At 43.0% G+C, this 17,031-nt stretch overlaps 1 protein-coding gene across 1 annotated transcript in view; it reads right to left on the reverse strand.

The window, feature by feature from the left end:
* LOC139277249 (NUAK family SNF1-like kinase 1) overlaps window positions 1–17,031 on the reverse strand; it is a 43,546-nt gene that overhangs the window by 17,679 nt on the left and 8,836 nt on the right. Inside the window, exon 2 of the mRNA XM_070895455.1 lies at window positions 1,192–1,312. Within this exon, the coding sequence (XP_070751556.1) occupies window positions 1,192–1,312 (121 nt within the window). The remainder of the gene's footprint in view (window positions 1–1,191; window positions 1,313–17,031) is intronic.

Genomic DNA, 17,031 nt, shown 5'->3' on the forward strand with positions numbered 1-17,031 from the left:
CCCTCACCTCATAGGTAGAAGTTATATTGTATCTTTCAAACTCACAGGTAGAGAGTAAGGGGGCGAAATTTCCCCGCTCTGGGTTTGGGGCGCATAATTTGAATTATCCGATTATTAATCACCTGGCGGTAGCAGCACGCAGGAGCCCTGGAATTGGGCACTTGAAGTTGCAAAAATGATGCTAGCGCTCTCTGGGTGCAAGGGAGGTGGGAGCGCAGCGACATCCGAGTCAGCGCGACGCTGATGGGTTGCAGCACCCTCCCCCTCTTTTAAAGGGGAGGGACGCTGCGAAGCCTAGGGTCGGCTCCGCGATGCCACTGGGCGACCAGGGAGGGTTTCGGCCGGGCCTGCAACCCGGTACACAAGAGAGGGTGCCGGACTGCCTATTGGCTGCCCGGCTGAACCAGCGGCTGTCATTGTTGAGCAGACAAATTAAGATGGCGGCCGCGGCACTAGGCCCTCCCCTTTAAGGAAGGCCGCAGTGCCCCAGGTGTGCCCGTAAAGCTGTCGGTGGCATCGCCCGTCGCTGGCTGCGCTCCCATGGGGCAATTTCCCCTGCGGGGTGCAAAGGAGTCGGCGCGGGGCAATAAAGAGTCTAAGCGCACGGCGATGACATCGTCGTATGCGCCACTGCCCAGGGTGCCAAATACAGGGCACAGTGCAATGCCGTTTTCACCCATGGCATCCCAGGGGCAATTCCGACCGGGTCGCTTCCGCTGCCATGCAAACCACTTATCACCCCGTTCGCGCCAGCCAGAGGCACTATCGGGCCTTGCGCAAAGAGGCAATTTCGGCCCCTATTAATGTAGCCCAGTCCACATGTTGAGAGTAATATCTCTCAGTCCCACTGACTGGCGCTTAAGCTATAGGGCTGATTTGAATTTTTGACGGGTGCAGAAAACGGGCGGCAGCAGATCGGCCATCAATCATTCACTCTGCCCGATTTTTCTTTCCCGGGTGTAGAGTGGGCAGCCAATCTGTTACCAACCGTTTTTAGCCCCAGCTAAAAGTTAAAATCTACATTGTTATTTCTCTCCGGTCCACTGACAGATGCTCACACTCTAGGGATAATTGTCACGTTCACAGCCTGGGTAGTAATATGGCAGACTATAGGTTGAATAATGCCCAGTGTGTATAATATTTGCCACATGTGTGGCACTTTCATAACCTTTAAGTTATGATGGCACTCACCTTCATAAATGCGTATGATATTGGGGTGATTAAGCGATGACATGATCTCCATCTCTCGCTGGATGTGGATCCGATCCAGTTCCTCTTGAACCTTATCTTTTCGGACAGATTTAATAGCTACCTGTGAACAAGAATTTGAAGTAACTCATATGAACCCAAATAAGATACTGATAGAAATTTCAATTCAAAATCATCACGCGAAAATTAGAGCAAGTACATACTAAGGATAAGCGCTTGGATTAACGTAAACTTTTATTTCAGACCCTCCGAATAAACAAAGCTTGTACATGAAGAAGGGAGGTACTTGGTTTAGAATTGCTTCTCTGTGCAGCTTATTAGAGGTGATTCCAGTGGAGGAGTATAGATTGGAGAATTGAGGCGACAGTGTTGCCCTATCTCTGACCCATGCTGTGAGCATGGATACCTGCTGAGAGTCAAGGATCACCCTTTATAGGTGCATGTTTCCATTGTACACAGCTGGTGTGTTAATGCTTCCCATGCCCCAGCACATTCGTGTTTTCACAGGTAAACTATGCAAATACTTACACACTTGTGCATACTTGTGGGGATGAGATCTTCTGGTCACTCAGTGTGGTGGCATCATAATCAAATTTGTGAATATTTCCTCTGGTATTTCCAGTGAAATTTCTGAATGCCTTTATGAATTTCCTTGAAATAGGAAATCTTGCTCAATTTCTTTTACAATGCCAGCACAGTGACCAGAGGAAATCAACCTCACTGATGTGTCAGGGTGTGAGTTCTTTATACCCCTTGCACAAAAGTTACTGCTTTATTCTCTATTGCTAGCACTCCAGTCCAGTGCTGAGGGAGTGCTACACTGCCTGAGGTGCTGTCTTTCAGATGAGACATTAAACCGAGGCCCTGGCTGCTCGCTCTCAGGTGGATGTGAAAGATCCCATGGTACTATTTCGAAGAAGAGCAGAGTTATCTCCGGTATCCTGGTCAATATTTATCCCTCAATCAATATTACAAAAACAGATTATCTGGTCATTATCACATTTCTGTTTGTGGGAGTCTGCTGTGCGCAAACTGGCTGCCGTATTTCCCACATTACAACAGTGACCAAAAAAAACGTAATTCTTTGTAAAGCGCATTGAGATGTCCAGTGGTCGTGAAAGATGCTATATAAATGCAAGTCTTTTCTAAATGGCGCTGCAATTCTTTTATTAAGTAACACTACAGTGCTGTGTCTCTTTAGGATGCTGTTCACTTAGAAGTGTCAGCTCCTCCATACCTATCAACCAGAGCTGAAGCATTCCAAATTCAGATTTGGTGTCGTCATTGAGAATTCTTTTTCTCTGGGCTAATCAAGTTTCATTGAAGGAGATAAAAAAGAGCTAGACAGTCATCACTATCAGACACAATTCATGTTCTAAAACAAGATAACATTGTTTTCAACAGGACTCCACATACTTTCTGATAACAGTTTTATCAGACAGTTCATGGGGTTAGACCATTCCAGTTTATTTCTGTACATTTATCTACTTTGCAAAGGGAAAAGCACGTAGCTGCACAATTCCAAAAACGTACAAAGATTATTTCAAGAGTACCTCACTCCAGGAATGTTTGCAGATTCCATTGCTGAACTTCAGTTCTTGACATTTGGAGGCTGTGAACAGTGTGTGTTCAACATTGATACTGAGAAAAACTAAAATAAATCCTAGTTAATGGTGAAAACTAACTGTAAATATTAGATTTGCTGTTGACTTAATGAATGTTTCTATAATTACTCTTCCCTCAATCTGCTTAACAATCACTTAATGAATGTTTCTACAATTACTATGTCAACAGTGCCCTCAGACACTAATCTTTTTAATCTTTTACTCTTCAGGGACATTCTGTCCCCATTTTCTTGGAAGTACCTTTAATCCGAAGCCTGGCCACCTCAGATTCTTCTTGTAAAACATTCCCCCCCACCACCCAGACTTATATTGCAGTCAGGGCTGGATTAAGGGCCTGATGGGCCTGGGGCAAACTGATCAAAATGGGCCTATGTTTGTTTGTTCATGTTCATTACATTACACTTCTGATTCTGAGTATGAAAACGTAGGCCAGTATATTCAACAATTAAAGCATATATTCTGTATTCTGGTAACATTGCAATACTAGATTCCTATACATATATGTAAATTTATCTCAATAACATGTGAAATAAAAGAGGCTAGTACATATTCTGTTGTGTATATATAGGTACATTAGTGTATTATAGGTATTTCTGTATATAGACATAAACTAGTGAATTTATTTTCCTCGGTCTTGTTTTTCCTCTCTTATTGTCTATTCTATTCAGCTTATTTGGGAGGCCTTATATTTTTTTTCCTACATTTATTTGGTGGGCCTATGTTCTTTGGTGGGCTTGGGGCAGCAGCCCCATCCGCCCCATGGTTAATCCGCCCCTGATTGTAGTGTGTACATATAAATCTAAAAATTAAACTCTCTAACTATTGTAAATAGTGGCACAACTTTGTGGCATTTCTAACTTTATTTCCTCATCTTACCTTCTGTCTAACCTTCCCTTGAACACATGACTTGCAGCTCCACATTAACTCTGCTTATCTTGCCTCTTTTTCATGGCTGTTCCTTTTCTCACTTCAACTCTCCTTTCTTTTCTCCCTTTGATTCACCTTCTCTCTCCCTTTTTGTCTCTTTTTACCTTGTGTTTTCACTCCACTTCGCATATCTCTGGAACATAACTGACATACAAGCCCGAAAGTTACTGTTGGTGATATTAATGAACAATATTCTGATCTACTTCAATGAGATATTAACCGATTTAAAATAAACAAGCTGCAATTTTCACAAGCTTTGTACAAAGTGAGGGTGAAATTGGTCACTGCCGGTACCGCCGAACGGGCTGATAGCAAATCAGCTGCCTCTTGTACACCCCGCCCAAATGTCATTTCCATTAAAGTTGACCAATTTCACCCCTAGTCTGCTTAAAATATAACCAAAACATTTGTCTTTTACTGTATTTTAAATTGTCCCATATGTTACTATAGATTACATCTGTTTGTGATTCAACTGTTATGTTTCTAAGGAGTTAGAGAAGGGTGAGGCTATAGAGGGATTTAAACTGAAGGATGTGAATTATAAATTGGAGGTGTTGGAGACCAGGAGCCAACGCGGGTCAAGGAGGACAGCGGTGATGGGTGAGTAGGACTTGATGCGGGATAGGATACGAACAATAGATTTTTGGAGGAGTGAAGTTGCATGGAGGGTAGAGGATGAGAACCGGCCAGGAGAGCATGGAATAATAAGATTTATATAGTGCCTTTCATGACCTCAGGACATCCCAAAGTGTTTCGTAGCCAGTAAAGTACTTTTGAAGGTCAGTCACTGTTGTAATATAGTAATTGTTGAGTCTGGAGGTGACAATGGTATGGATGAGCATTTCAGCAGCGGATGAGCCCAGATAGAGGTGGTGGCATATTATGTAGCAGGGGTGGAAGTAGACAGTCTTTATGATAGAGATGATATTAGGTTGAAAGCTCAACTCAGGATTGGAAACTCACCTTGGAGTATAACAAGGCACGGAGATTTCCGGCAGGCTGGTTTAGCCCAAGAAAGTGGCTTGAGGTAGGGCTTGGAGCCGGTGACTGGGGTACAGAGTTGAGCTGGGGTCCTGGAGACAATAACTTTGGTCTTCCTAATGTCTAGCTGGAGGAACTTACAGCCCATCCAAGAATGGATGTTGGGACAAGCAATCTTTTTCATTTTTGGGATGTAGCCGTCGCTGGTAAGGGGAGTATTTATTGCCCATCCCTGATGCCCTTGGGATGGTGGTCTGATGGCACAGGGGCAGTGGAGGATTTGGTTGAATCAGATCTGGTGATGGATGGCTGAGTTAGTTGTGCGCCAGTTATGCTCAAGTTTGTGCCTTTCGGACATGAAAGAAGATGGGGGGGCCATATCAATGGAATGATTGTGATGGGAGATGAAGATTTTGCTGGGGATAAAAGCACCAAGGGTAGAGATGAGAGGCTTGTTAAACAAATCAAGAGCTAAATAGGTGTCATGGCTAATGAGGGCCAAAGGGTAGATAGTTGGGTGTTCAAGAGCACAGTTGTAAGTGACTTGAAAGTTTTTCCAAGACCAGATGCCTTACGAAGTGTGGTTGAAAGAGGCTAGGAAGTAGATGCGAAGTGATGCAAGGAAGTGGTCAGAGATGGCGATGTCATTAATGGGACCAAGGGAGTAGAGAGGCCATGGAAGACGGCAGGGTCGAAAGAGTGGTCGTATATATGAGGAGGAAAGTTTGTACGGAAGGAGTGGTTTAAGGAGGACAGCAGAACAGTGAATTTGCAGGAGAGATTGTAAGGGGATTTGAGATGGAGATTGAAAATGCTGTGCTGAGGAGTAGCTTGGTGTAGAGGCTCAGGGAAGGAAGAATAGGAAAAACTCTGGGTGGTACTTTGGAGGAAGTGGATAAGGATTTTAAAGGAAATGCAAGAGGGCTGAAATGGGATGAGGTGTTTGAGGAAGGGGGAAGATGCCAAAGGAGTAGTGATGGAGACCAAGATGTGACTTAGTATTGGAAAGCTGTTGGAAACTGTGATGGTGGGATAGTAGGTTTTTATTGAAGGTTATGCCAGATGGGCCAAATGGTTTCTTTCATCTATTCACATCCTTGTGATCATACACAATAACAATCCTCTCCAAACATTAGCAAGACACCACCATCCTCAGAATACACACTGACCCATCCCAATTGCAAAGTTCTGTTCTGGCCATTCAGATTTGCTTGTATTCAAAACATAGCCTGCTCTGGCTGTGTAGTCATATGATATATTCTTTTCTAGCCTTATAGTTTTGACCAGAGTCATACTTTCTGGCATCAATGTGTTTCCAAGGGATCTGTAGCTTAATTTAATTTGGCAGTGTTTGACTTCATAGAACGCGTGAAGCATTAAAGGCTTTGTGTGTTTATTCCAGTGGAAACCTTCTGCTTGACATCTTGTTTAGATAATTTAATCCATTTCTTTATCAGAAGTTCCTCATCACTCACAGATTTCTCCACACCACCCTCAGAACACGCAAGCCACAGATTAACCATTTTCAGAAGTAGTTTCTCGCTTCAATGCAACCAATGTTCTTGTTCTAATTCCTGAGTCGAGCCACGCGCCTCAAACTGGTAGAAGATTAATGACAGTAGACAGATTGACCATGAGTACTGGCGGGGGGGGGAGGCTGCAGTACTACTAAATCCTCTCATTCTCATGTGCTTACGCAGATGGTTTGTCCCTGCACATCAACAATGGTCACAGACAGAAATTAACACAAGGATAACCAGTACTTTTATCTAAGGAGAGTAGTTTAGAATAACTTGTACAACAATATTCAGTACTACTTCGAGTAGCTGTGGCTTCAGAATTCCATTATTTCGCAGTAACATAAGGTTAATCATCTTACTGATATAAGAACTTTTCACTATTATCAGTAAAGATTTACTTAATATGGTAACTGTCATCAAGATTAGAAATAAGGTATTTTGAGCATGTACCTAAGATTAGAGATCAGTGTGAATCCCAATCAAGACATTTCTGATAGAGTGCTATCTGTTCCTTTTTGATAATAAAATGCTTTCAGTGGCCAATCAGGCATTTTTATCCACGGGAGATGGATTTTATCCTTTTACCCAGACACAATGCCATTTTTATTGTGTCACCTCCATCATGCTGGATATTGGTGGCCAGGCCTGGCTGCAAGTGTTTATGTCTTTTCTTTTTAATTCTATCTGGTTATCAGGGTGGTCTTGTGATAGATAAGCACCTGATGACCAAGGTAAGGCAGCTGGATTGTATTTGATTGTCCTTGTGTTGGGCATACATTGTGAACTTGTGGGGCTTTCAAATCTAAATTAATCAACATCAGGGCTGTTTCTCTCTGTTCCGTGATTGTGTATGGGTGGAAATTTTTTCTGTGCTCTATGTGTAATGAAATAGTGGCCCCGATATTCCCTGTGGAGGAGTTTTGAAGCGGGAGGGAGGAGTCATGGTCAGGAAACCTGGAAGGGCGGGTTTCTCCAAAAGTCATGGAGTTTTAACTCCAGAGCGTGCGTGTTTCTTTTTTAAACACATTCCCCACTCGAAAGCCAGATTGATTGACAGCCTTGGCTGCCTGTCGGGCGGTGAAGTTCTCCAGAAAAGGCCACAGCCGAAGATCAGGTAAGTTTCGTGGTTGTTGGGGGAATGGGTAGAGTGCGATTGGGGAACTTGCGTGATCGCGACGGGGTCGGGGGAGAGAGATCGGACGGGTGAGTCAGAGATTGGGGAGAGAGATGGGCGTGTTGGGGAAGAGTTGGAGATCGGGTTTGGTGATGGGGGTTGTCGGTAATTACGGCGGTGGCGGGTGTTTACAGGTTTAGCTGGATGGGCCTGGAAGAAACACTTCTGCTCCTGCGTGCTCACCTTATGGATCCAGCCCTTCTTGCCTCCCTTTACCTGCAGGGTTTCCGAGGCCCAGGAAACCTGGCCAATATGGGTTAAAAATAGAAGCACGTAGCCTCCTTAAAAGGTTTCAATGACCGACCTGCCTCCTGAGAGCAGATTGATCACCCCTCGTCCTGCCTCTGTTATTACCGGAAGTCAGCGAGTTGGATTCCTGTTTCACATTTTTAACATTCTAACCTCCCACTTGACCTAAACCCACCCCCTTTTGGGTGTTAAAATTACCACCAGTAAACCCATTCTTTATAAACAGAAATTGGTCCCCATTTTTTTGTAAGGGACTAGTGACTAACAATTCTGCAACTGTATGGTAGTTAATCTATAAAACTATTTTATGTTTGTGCATTAGTTAGCATTTCAAACTAGTCCAAGGATCTAATAATTTTTGTTTGTAGTTTCCGTTCTATCTTTCCATTGTCCATGAAATGCCTACATTACCTCTGAAATACTGAAAATTTAATTGATCATGTCACTAATTGCGATACTGGTCTGGTGCCATGTCTTACTTTTTCCTCTCATATAACTTTGGCTCCCACTGGAACCAGTTTCCCCAACATTATGGCATAAGCCTGTATTTACCCTCATTGCAACAATAAAAATGTATACAAAGTGAAGTGAACAGGCCTTTTGCCAGCATCAGGACAACTGCTGTGCAAAGGATGTGATGCTGGCTCCAGTTTGACTTGGTGTCAATATCAGAACTTTGGCACCAAATAAATCCATATTCTACGTAGAAAAGGATCAAAACCAGAAAAATCCAACAGGGACTCCGCTTACAGCTGTTGTATAATGGAGTCGTAATAATCAGTGACATGGTTCATTTTCCACACTTACAGATAGCTGCTAGGTACCAAGACCATTTTGCCACAATATGCCATAAATTCTAGATAGATCTCAAAGATCCACCAGGAAAAATATGCACATGATTATGTTGCTAACTCTGGAAGATAAGGAAATGATTTAACAAAGTGGAAGGAGAGAGATTAGCCTGTTCTGATCTCAAGTTTAATTCTTCTCCACTGAAGTTATTAGCAGTTCACCTTTGTGTTTAGGTAAAACTGCCCAATAGTAAATCTACAACCAATAAAGCCAAGTAATGGAACCGAAGATCCCAATTTCTGGCAAAAGGTGGTAAAACTTCATATAAATGATAAACTATTGAACATGCATCAAACATCCACCATTCTTTTGCTTCAAAGTAAAGCTTGCCATAGTGATCATTGACTGGCTCTTGTTAATTGAAACTATGTTTGCCAAAATAGCTTGATTGTTAGTACTCAAATTAACATTGTCAAGCCATGCATTTTATTTTTAATTTTCATGTTTATTTTAAAAAGAAAAGAAAATTTGTCTTTTTTTGTAGTTTTCAAGATTATGAAAAGATTTGATGAAATTGTGCAGCATGGCAAAGGGTTCAAGCACCAGTTAAATATCTGGAAAGTTAAGAGTAAGAATGTGGAACCTGCTCATCCAAAGGGTAACAGATGTATTGAAAGGTTACCAGGAAATGCCATCAAAACAGACAGAATAAATGGATCCAAAAGACAATTGGTTACATTTCTGGAAAAAGGGATCGAGTGATACGATGAGAAGATTGGTAGATGAGGCTGATCTATAAAAAAGAATGGACTTTTTGGGGGGTCTAGTAGGGTTTTCTGTTCCTAAATATTCTTATGACCTTGGGTTGGGGTGGTGGAGATGCAATATATGTATGATTATAATCATCATCTAGTCCATGGAATTTCTCAAAATAAAAAGTTATCAATTAAGTTTTGGTGCCTACAGTCACAAAATTATATTGGCATCTACAAAGAAATTTAAAGAATAATGTCAATAACGACCCTGGGTCTTAGATCATGAAGTTTAGAAGAGATGCTAAAGAAACTCAATTTCAACTAATCTTAAAATCAGAAGTTATTAGTAAAGTGAAAATGTCTGTGCAGAACCAACAGAAGAGAAACAAGGGCATAATTACAAACGAAGGAAATATTGCACCAATTTTAATTTCGGGCTTCTTCAAGTCATGAATTTACAGAACAAACTCACTGGGCTCAAAAGAATTTTGACTTAAACCATTCAAGAATGAGTTAAATGGATTTCTAATCATCATCAGTGAAAATATAAAGGCGGGAGGCAAATAAGTTCATTTATTTCACCAGAACATCAATTTGAATAATGGCATAAACTTGATCGTCTTTTCACTTTAAAAGAAAATTCTTTCTCCGGGTGTGGGCATTGCTGACAAGGCCAGCATATATCCCTAATTGCCCTGAGAAGGTGGTGATAGACCTTCTTGTTGAACCGCTGTACTCCGTGGGGCTAAAGTGCTTCGAGGTTGATACAACTGAGTGTCTTGCTAAGCCACTTCAGATGGCAGTTAAGAGTCAGCCACATTTGTGTGGGACCGGAGTCATGTATAGGCCAGACCAGGTAAGATCGGCAGATTTCCTTCCCTAAAGGACATTAGTGAACCAGTTGGATTTTTACAACAATACGATAGCTTCATGGTCACTTTTACTGATACCAGCACTTTATTTACAGATTTTAAAAAAGAATTAATTCAAACTCTCAAACTGCCATGGAGCAATTTAACTGCTATTCTCTGGATTGTTAGTCCAGACCTTTGGATTAGTAACATTAAAACTCATACTGGTGTAATTTTATACACTTATATTGTCAGCGCATCATCATCATCCTAGGCAGTCCCTTGGAATCGAGGAAGACTTGCTTCCACTCCTGAAGTGAGTTCTTTGGTGGCTGAACAGTCCAATACGACAGCCACAGACTCTGTCACAGGTGGGACAGACATTCGCCGAGAGAAGGTTTGGGTGGGACAGGTTTGCCACACGCTCCTTCCGCTGCCTGCGCTTGACCTCTTCACGCTCTCGGCGTTGAGATTCAAAGAGCTCAATGCCCTCCCGGATGCACTTTCTTCACCTATGGCAGTCTTCGACAAGGGACTCCCAGGTGTCAGTGGTGATGTCGCACTTTACCAGGGAGGCTTTGAGGGTAACGTTTCCACTGCCCACCTTTGGCATGTTTGCCATGAAGGAGCTCCGCATAAAGCTTTTGCTTAGGGAGTCTCGTGTCTGGCATGTGGCCTGCCCAGCGAAGCTGATCGAGTGTGACCAGTGCTTCAATGCTGGGGATGTTAGCCTGGACGAGGACAGTAAGGTTGGTGCGCCTGTCCTCCCAGGGAATTTGCAGGATTTTGCGTAGATCCTTCGGCCGCCTGAGGAAAAGAGTATTCGAAGACCAGGCCCTCAAATCTACCACTAAGCTCATGGTCTACAGGACTGTAGTAATACCCGCCCTCCTGTATGGATCAGAGGCATGGATACCGCAGGACTATACAAGCATCAGACACAGACCTATGCGCACATTGGGTATAGAGCTGTATGTGAATCATTTTTAAAATTAACTAAAAGATGCAACTCTCATCAGAGCCCAAGTAACTGAAGGCGTTTCCTCTGTAACTAACCACATTCTTACCACACACAATGTAAGAGATGTGCTGACAGGGGCCTTTGCTGCAGTTACGCAGAAAGTAAGTAAAATTAGTTTCCTAACAAGCCACAGACATGCAATTTCAATATCTGTCAAGAAGAGTCTGTACATATTATCTTTTGCTACATTTTAGTTTAGTGACTTTTACACAAAAAGCATGAGTGTCTAGAAATTCAATTGCGCTGTACCCACAAAGGGAGAGGGAGACGCACAAGGAGTTGGAGTCAGAGGAATGAAGTACGGGAATGGGGGAGGGGCTGAAGGACTACAACAAATACTACAACTGCAGTATAACATGGACAAAATGGCTGCCATGTTTGCGACTTTCTCCCATCACTTTTCTCATGGCCACAGCAGAAAGGCAGTTTTCTTAAGCTGACTGAGTCTGCAAGAACTGAAACTTATGTCTCATGCATACCATTATTGTATACAAGCCCTGATTTTCTGATAATGGGAGAAATGGAGTGAACCGGTCCAATATGTGGGCCTGCCACACCTGTATCATAAAGGGCTAACCTTGCTCAATTTCCCAATGGGAGTCCATTCTTGTAGCTTGAATAGGCTATAGGTACATGATGCAACATTCTTCAAGATGAGAGGTCACTGACCTAATTTAGTGTATTCTAAGATAATGTAGGAAAGAAATGCCCAAGCCAATACACTTTGTGCAATGCCAATAAGCTTTTTGTGCTATACTTTCAATTTGTCACTTCAAGTTTCTCCCAGCACTACCAGCTTCTGAAACCCTGATAGTTGCTAGTGTCCTAACTTGAAACTAAATAGCAGAGATGTAAACTCTGAATATCTAGATTACAATGACTTATCCTACTGGATCAAGAAACCATAGTCTGTGAAAAATCAATTTAAAATACTTAATTACATGCTAGCTAGCTTATGCAACTCCTGCTGGTCCCCCAACTCCCATGAAAATTCTCGTGGAAAATTATAGTGTGAATAATGGGACCGCAGATAACTGAGGTTCCATTGTGGCAGTACACATGTCACCCACCCACCATTATGCTTCACTAGCAACAGCACTACAAATTATTGATCCCAGGCTGTGAGAATGCAGAGCGATAGAACCCAGATGGAGAAAAGGAAAAATGCCTGACCCTAGGCAAGGAATGCACTAAATGATTTACTGAAAACTAGGAGAGATCATTGCGCTCTCATGTTTGAGGCTTTAAAAAATACCAAGCTGGAGATTGTAATATATGCACCTGTGCATATGCTCACAGGTTTTTTGAGCTGTGAGTGGCTTAGCCAGTCACGTGATGTTCACAAGACTCAATAAAACCCCAGCCAGTTGGGTTCAGGGGATCCACGATGAGGCAGGTGGTTGTGAGCCTGGTGGATGAACTGGTAATGTGTAGTGTGATTGTTAAAACCTTTGCTAATAAACCAACTAGTTCATAATAGCAATGTGTTGCTATGAATTCTTAAGCAAAGAACCCATGAAGCAAATACATTACAAGGATGAGGTTAGGAGTGGTACAAGTCTTGAGGACAGGATTGGAAAGATAGGAGTCCTGAGAACTGATTTTGGAGGAGATACTAGGGTAGTCTGGGAAATACTACCAGCCATAAGTTCTCAGGCTATTAAGAGACTATGGCCTAGAAATTTGGGCACACCCAATTTTCGGTGCACGGGGAGCAGAGTATGCATGCCCTGTGCCGGAATGGGATGCACCAAGGCACCCCCGATATTGGGCCTCATTAAAATGGAGCCAGCGTGGTCCAATAGCTGGCTGGAGAAGATCGAGCTGCTGCTAGCGTCTCAGCAGTCCTCAAGTAAGTGAAACTGAGAATCAGGATCACAGGCCAGGTGTCGGGAGGCTGGGGAAGGCGAATAGGAGGCTGGGAGTTGGATAATCAAGGTTCGGGTGGGAAGGATAGGAGGTTGGGGGATAGAGAGAGAGAAAGGCGGGGTTGATTGAAGAACATGTGCTGTGCAGCCGAATATATATAGGCCCAGTGAAGAGCCACTAGCTTTTAAGGCAGGCTGGGTAGACACATCAGCCATGTAGACTTAGACTTCTAGGGATTTCAGTCCTGAGGAATGAAGTTGCAAATTATACCAGCCAGACTGACAGGTTGGAAGCAATACTAGCCACAAGGACTTAAGTAGGGTGTTAGTCACTGAGCCGGAGGAAATAGCAATCCCTGAGGATTGAAACTGCAAGAGATGATCATCCCTGAGGACAGGCTGGCAGCTTGGAGACATTGGCTTCAATCCAGAGCCATTAAAGCAAATCTGGAAATATTCCCATCCCTGATCCATTTTTAGCTAATTTTACTGGAATACAGTTTCCAAAAATAACGCAATATTGTTTGAGAAAATGTGAGGAATGCGGTTCCTGTGTAAATTAACCTTGTATAGGAATATGGAAACTGGCAGGCCAGAAATATTAACGTGTTATTGTTTATGTTGAAAGCATTCTACTGAGACAGCCTGGCACTCGGAACATAGCTGAGTTCTAATGTGGGAGGTCTTATAAATCTGAGGTGCTGCTAAGCATGTTCTTTCTGACTTTTCAAAGAAGTCTGTGATTATGTTGAATATACTTGTCTCACTTATTGAAGCTGAGATTGCAATGTGTTCCATTCTTGTTCAGTCCAGGCAAAAGGACAACAGAAATATCTCAGGCACACATACCTGAATAAATACTGTAACATCAATTCCAATTGTTTGTCTGATTAATTAACAATATTTTGCAACAAAATAGTAGTCTCAACATAAATTGACTTCATTTAAAGATCACATGCAATTAAAAGAATTGTGAATTTCTTGATGTTTTGAAACTTGTGCTACAGGTCTTTAGTTAAAAGTAAACAGTGGTGGATAGATGATCAACAGCAGGTAAGCTGGATAGGGCTCTGGGAGGTCAACGAGCAAGATAAATATTTAATTTCCTATCCAAACACTGCAGAAATAACAGGAACTAGCCTTGCTGTTCATTCAGGTTCATCTCCTCCACCCCATGAGAAATGGCCTACTATAAGATCAGTATTTGACAGAGTATGGCACCAAGGAACCCCAGCCAAACTGAGGTCAATGGGTTCCAGGAGAAACCCTTCCAGAGACTGGAGTCAGAAATTGCACAAAAGAAAATGGTTGTGGCTGTTGGAAACTAATTATGTCAGCTCCAGGACATTACTGCAAGAATTCCTCAGGGAGGTATTCTTGGTCCAACCGTCATTAGTTGCTTTATCAATGGTCTTCTCTGTGTCATAAGGCCAGAAGTGGGTTGTTCACAAGGGGAAAAGGGCAGGGGAGTGGGACTAGCTGAAGTGCTTTCGCAGAGCGCCGGCATGAGCTGAATGGCCTCCTTCTGATTCTACAATGTTTAGCTTCATTTACAACTCTTCTGATAATGAAGTAGCCTACAGCAGGATCTGGACAACATCCATGCTTAGGCTGACAATTAGCAGCTAACATTCACACAACATAGTTGTCAGATAATGACCAACAAGAAAAGGCCTAACCATTTCCCCCGACCTCCAGTGGCACACACTTCCATCAATATCCTGGAGGGTCACCATTGATTGTAAGCTTAACTGGACCAACAATTTGGCTACAAGAGCAGGGGGAAGCCTGGGTGTCTGCAACATGTGGCTCATGTCCCGACCCCTCAATGCCTCGCTGCCATCTACAATGCTAAAGTAGGAGTGCAATAGAATACTTGCCACTCACCTAAATGGGTTCAATTGCAACAATACTCAAGAAGCTTGACACCATTTAGGACAGAGCAGTCAGCTTGATCAGTGCCCCTGCCACTGCACTCACTATCCATCCCCATCATTACGGGTACAATGTGGTTGCAGTATGCATTATCTGTTTTGCCAAGCTTATTTCCACAGCATCACCCAGTCCTGCATACTCAACCACCAAGAAGGACAAGAGCAGCAAGGCTATTGGACCATCATCATCATCTCCAAGTTGCTCCTCATCCTGACTTGGACATGTACTGCAGTTCCATCATTGACGCTGGGTCAAAATCTTGAAATTCACTAACACCCTTGTAAGAACATCATCAGTATAAGGACTGCAATGGTTCAAGGAGAGACCCCACCACTGCCTTCTCAAAGCAACTAGGTTTTAGCAAAATGTTCCTTTGCCAGCGTGGCACACATCCTGAGAAGGGGTATTCAACATTCAGGAAGGATAGAATAAAAGGAAAAGGAGGTGGGGTAGCATTGCTGGTTAAAGAGGAGATTAATGCAATAGTTAGGAAAGACATTAGCTTGGATGATGTGGAATCTATATGGGTAGAGCTGCAGAACACCAAAGGGCAAAAAACGTTAGTAGGAGTTGTGTACAGACCTCCAAACAGTAGTAGGGATGTTGGGGAGGGCATCAAACAGGAAATTAGGGGTGCATGCAATAAAGGTGTAGCAGTTATAATGGGTGACTTTAATATGCACATAGATTGGGCTAGCCAAACTGGAAGCAATACGGTGGAGGAGGATTTCCTGGAGTGCATAAGGATGGTTTTCTAGACCAATATGTCTATAGAAACTAGGGGGGAGGCCATCTTAGACTGGGTGTTGTGTAATGAGAGAGGATTAATTAGCAATCTCATTGTGCGAGGCCCCTTGGGGAAGAGTGACCATAATATGGTGGAATTCTGCATTAGGATGGAGAATGAAACAGTTAATTCAGAGACCATGGTCCAGAACTTAAAGAAGGGTAACTTTGAAGGTATGAGGCGTGAATTGGCTAGGATAGATTGGCGAATGATACTTAGGGGGTTGACTGTGGATGGGCAATGGCAGACATTTAGAGACCGCATGGATGAATTACAACAATTGTACATTCCTGTCTGGCGTAAAAATAAAAAAGGGAAGGTGGCTCAACCGTGGCTATCTAGGGAAATCAGGGATAATATTAAAGCCAAGGAAGTGGCATACAAATTGGCCAGAAATAGCAGCGAACCGGGGACTGGGAGAAATTTAGAACTCAGCAGAGGAGGACAAAGGGTTTGATTAGGGCAGGGAAAATGGAGTACGAGAAGAAGCTTGCAGGGAACATTAAGGCGGATTGCAAAAGTTTCTATAGGTATGTAAAGAGAAAAAGGTTAGTAAAGACAAACGTAGGTCCCCTGCAGTCAGAATCAGGGGAAGTCATAACGGGGAACAAAGAAATGGCAGACCAATTGAACAAGTACTTTGGTTCGGTATTCACTAAGGAGGACACAAACAACCTTCCGGATATAAAAGGGGTCAGAGGGTCGAGTAAGGAGGGGGAACTGAGGGAAATCTTTATTAGTCGGGAAATTGTGTTGGGGAAATTGATGGGATTGAAGGCCGATAAATCCCCAGGGTCTGATGGACTGCATCCCAGAGTACTTAAGGCGGTGGCCTTGGAAATAGCGGATGCATTGACAGTCATTTTCCAACATTCCATTGACTCTGGATCAGTTCCTATCGAGTGGAGGGTAGCCAATGTAACCCCACTTTTTAAAAAAGGAGGGAGAGAGAAAACAGGGAATTATAGACCGGTCAGCCTGACCTCAGTAGTGGGTAAAATGATGGAATCAATTATTAAGGATGTCATAGCAGCGCATTTGGAAAATGCTGACATGATAGGTCCAAGTCAGCATGGATTTGTGAAAGGGAAATCATGCTTGACAAATCTTCTGGAATTTTTTGAGGATGTTTCCAGTAAATTGGACAAAGGAGAACCAGTTGATGTGGTATATTTGGACTTTCAGATGGCTTTTGACAAGGTCCCACACAAGAGATTAATGTGCAAAGTTAAAGCACATGGGATTGGGGGTAGTGTGCTGACGTGGATTGAGAACTGGTTGTCAGACAGGAAGCAAAGAGTAGGAGTAAACGGGTACTTTTCAGAATGGCAGGCAGT

The sequence above is a fragment of the Pristiophorus japonicus genome, chromosome 12 (assembly GCF_044704955.1).
Source record: "Pristiophorus japonicus isolate sPriJap1 chromosome 12, sPriJap1.hap1, whole genome shotgun sequence".
NCBI lineage: Eukaryota > Metazoa > Chordata > Chondrichthyes > Pristiophoridae > Pristiophorus > Pristiophorus japonicus.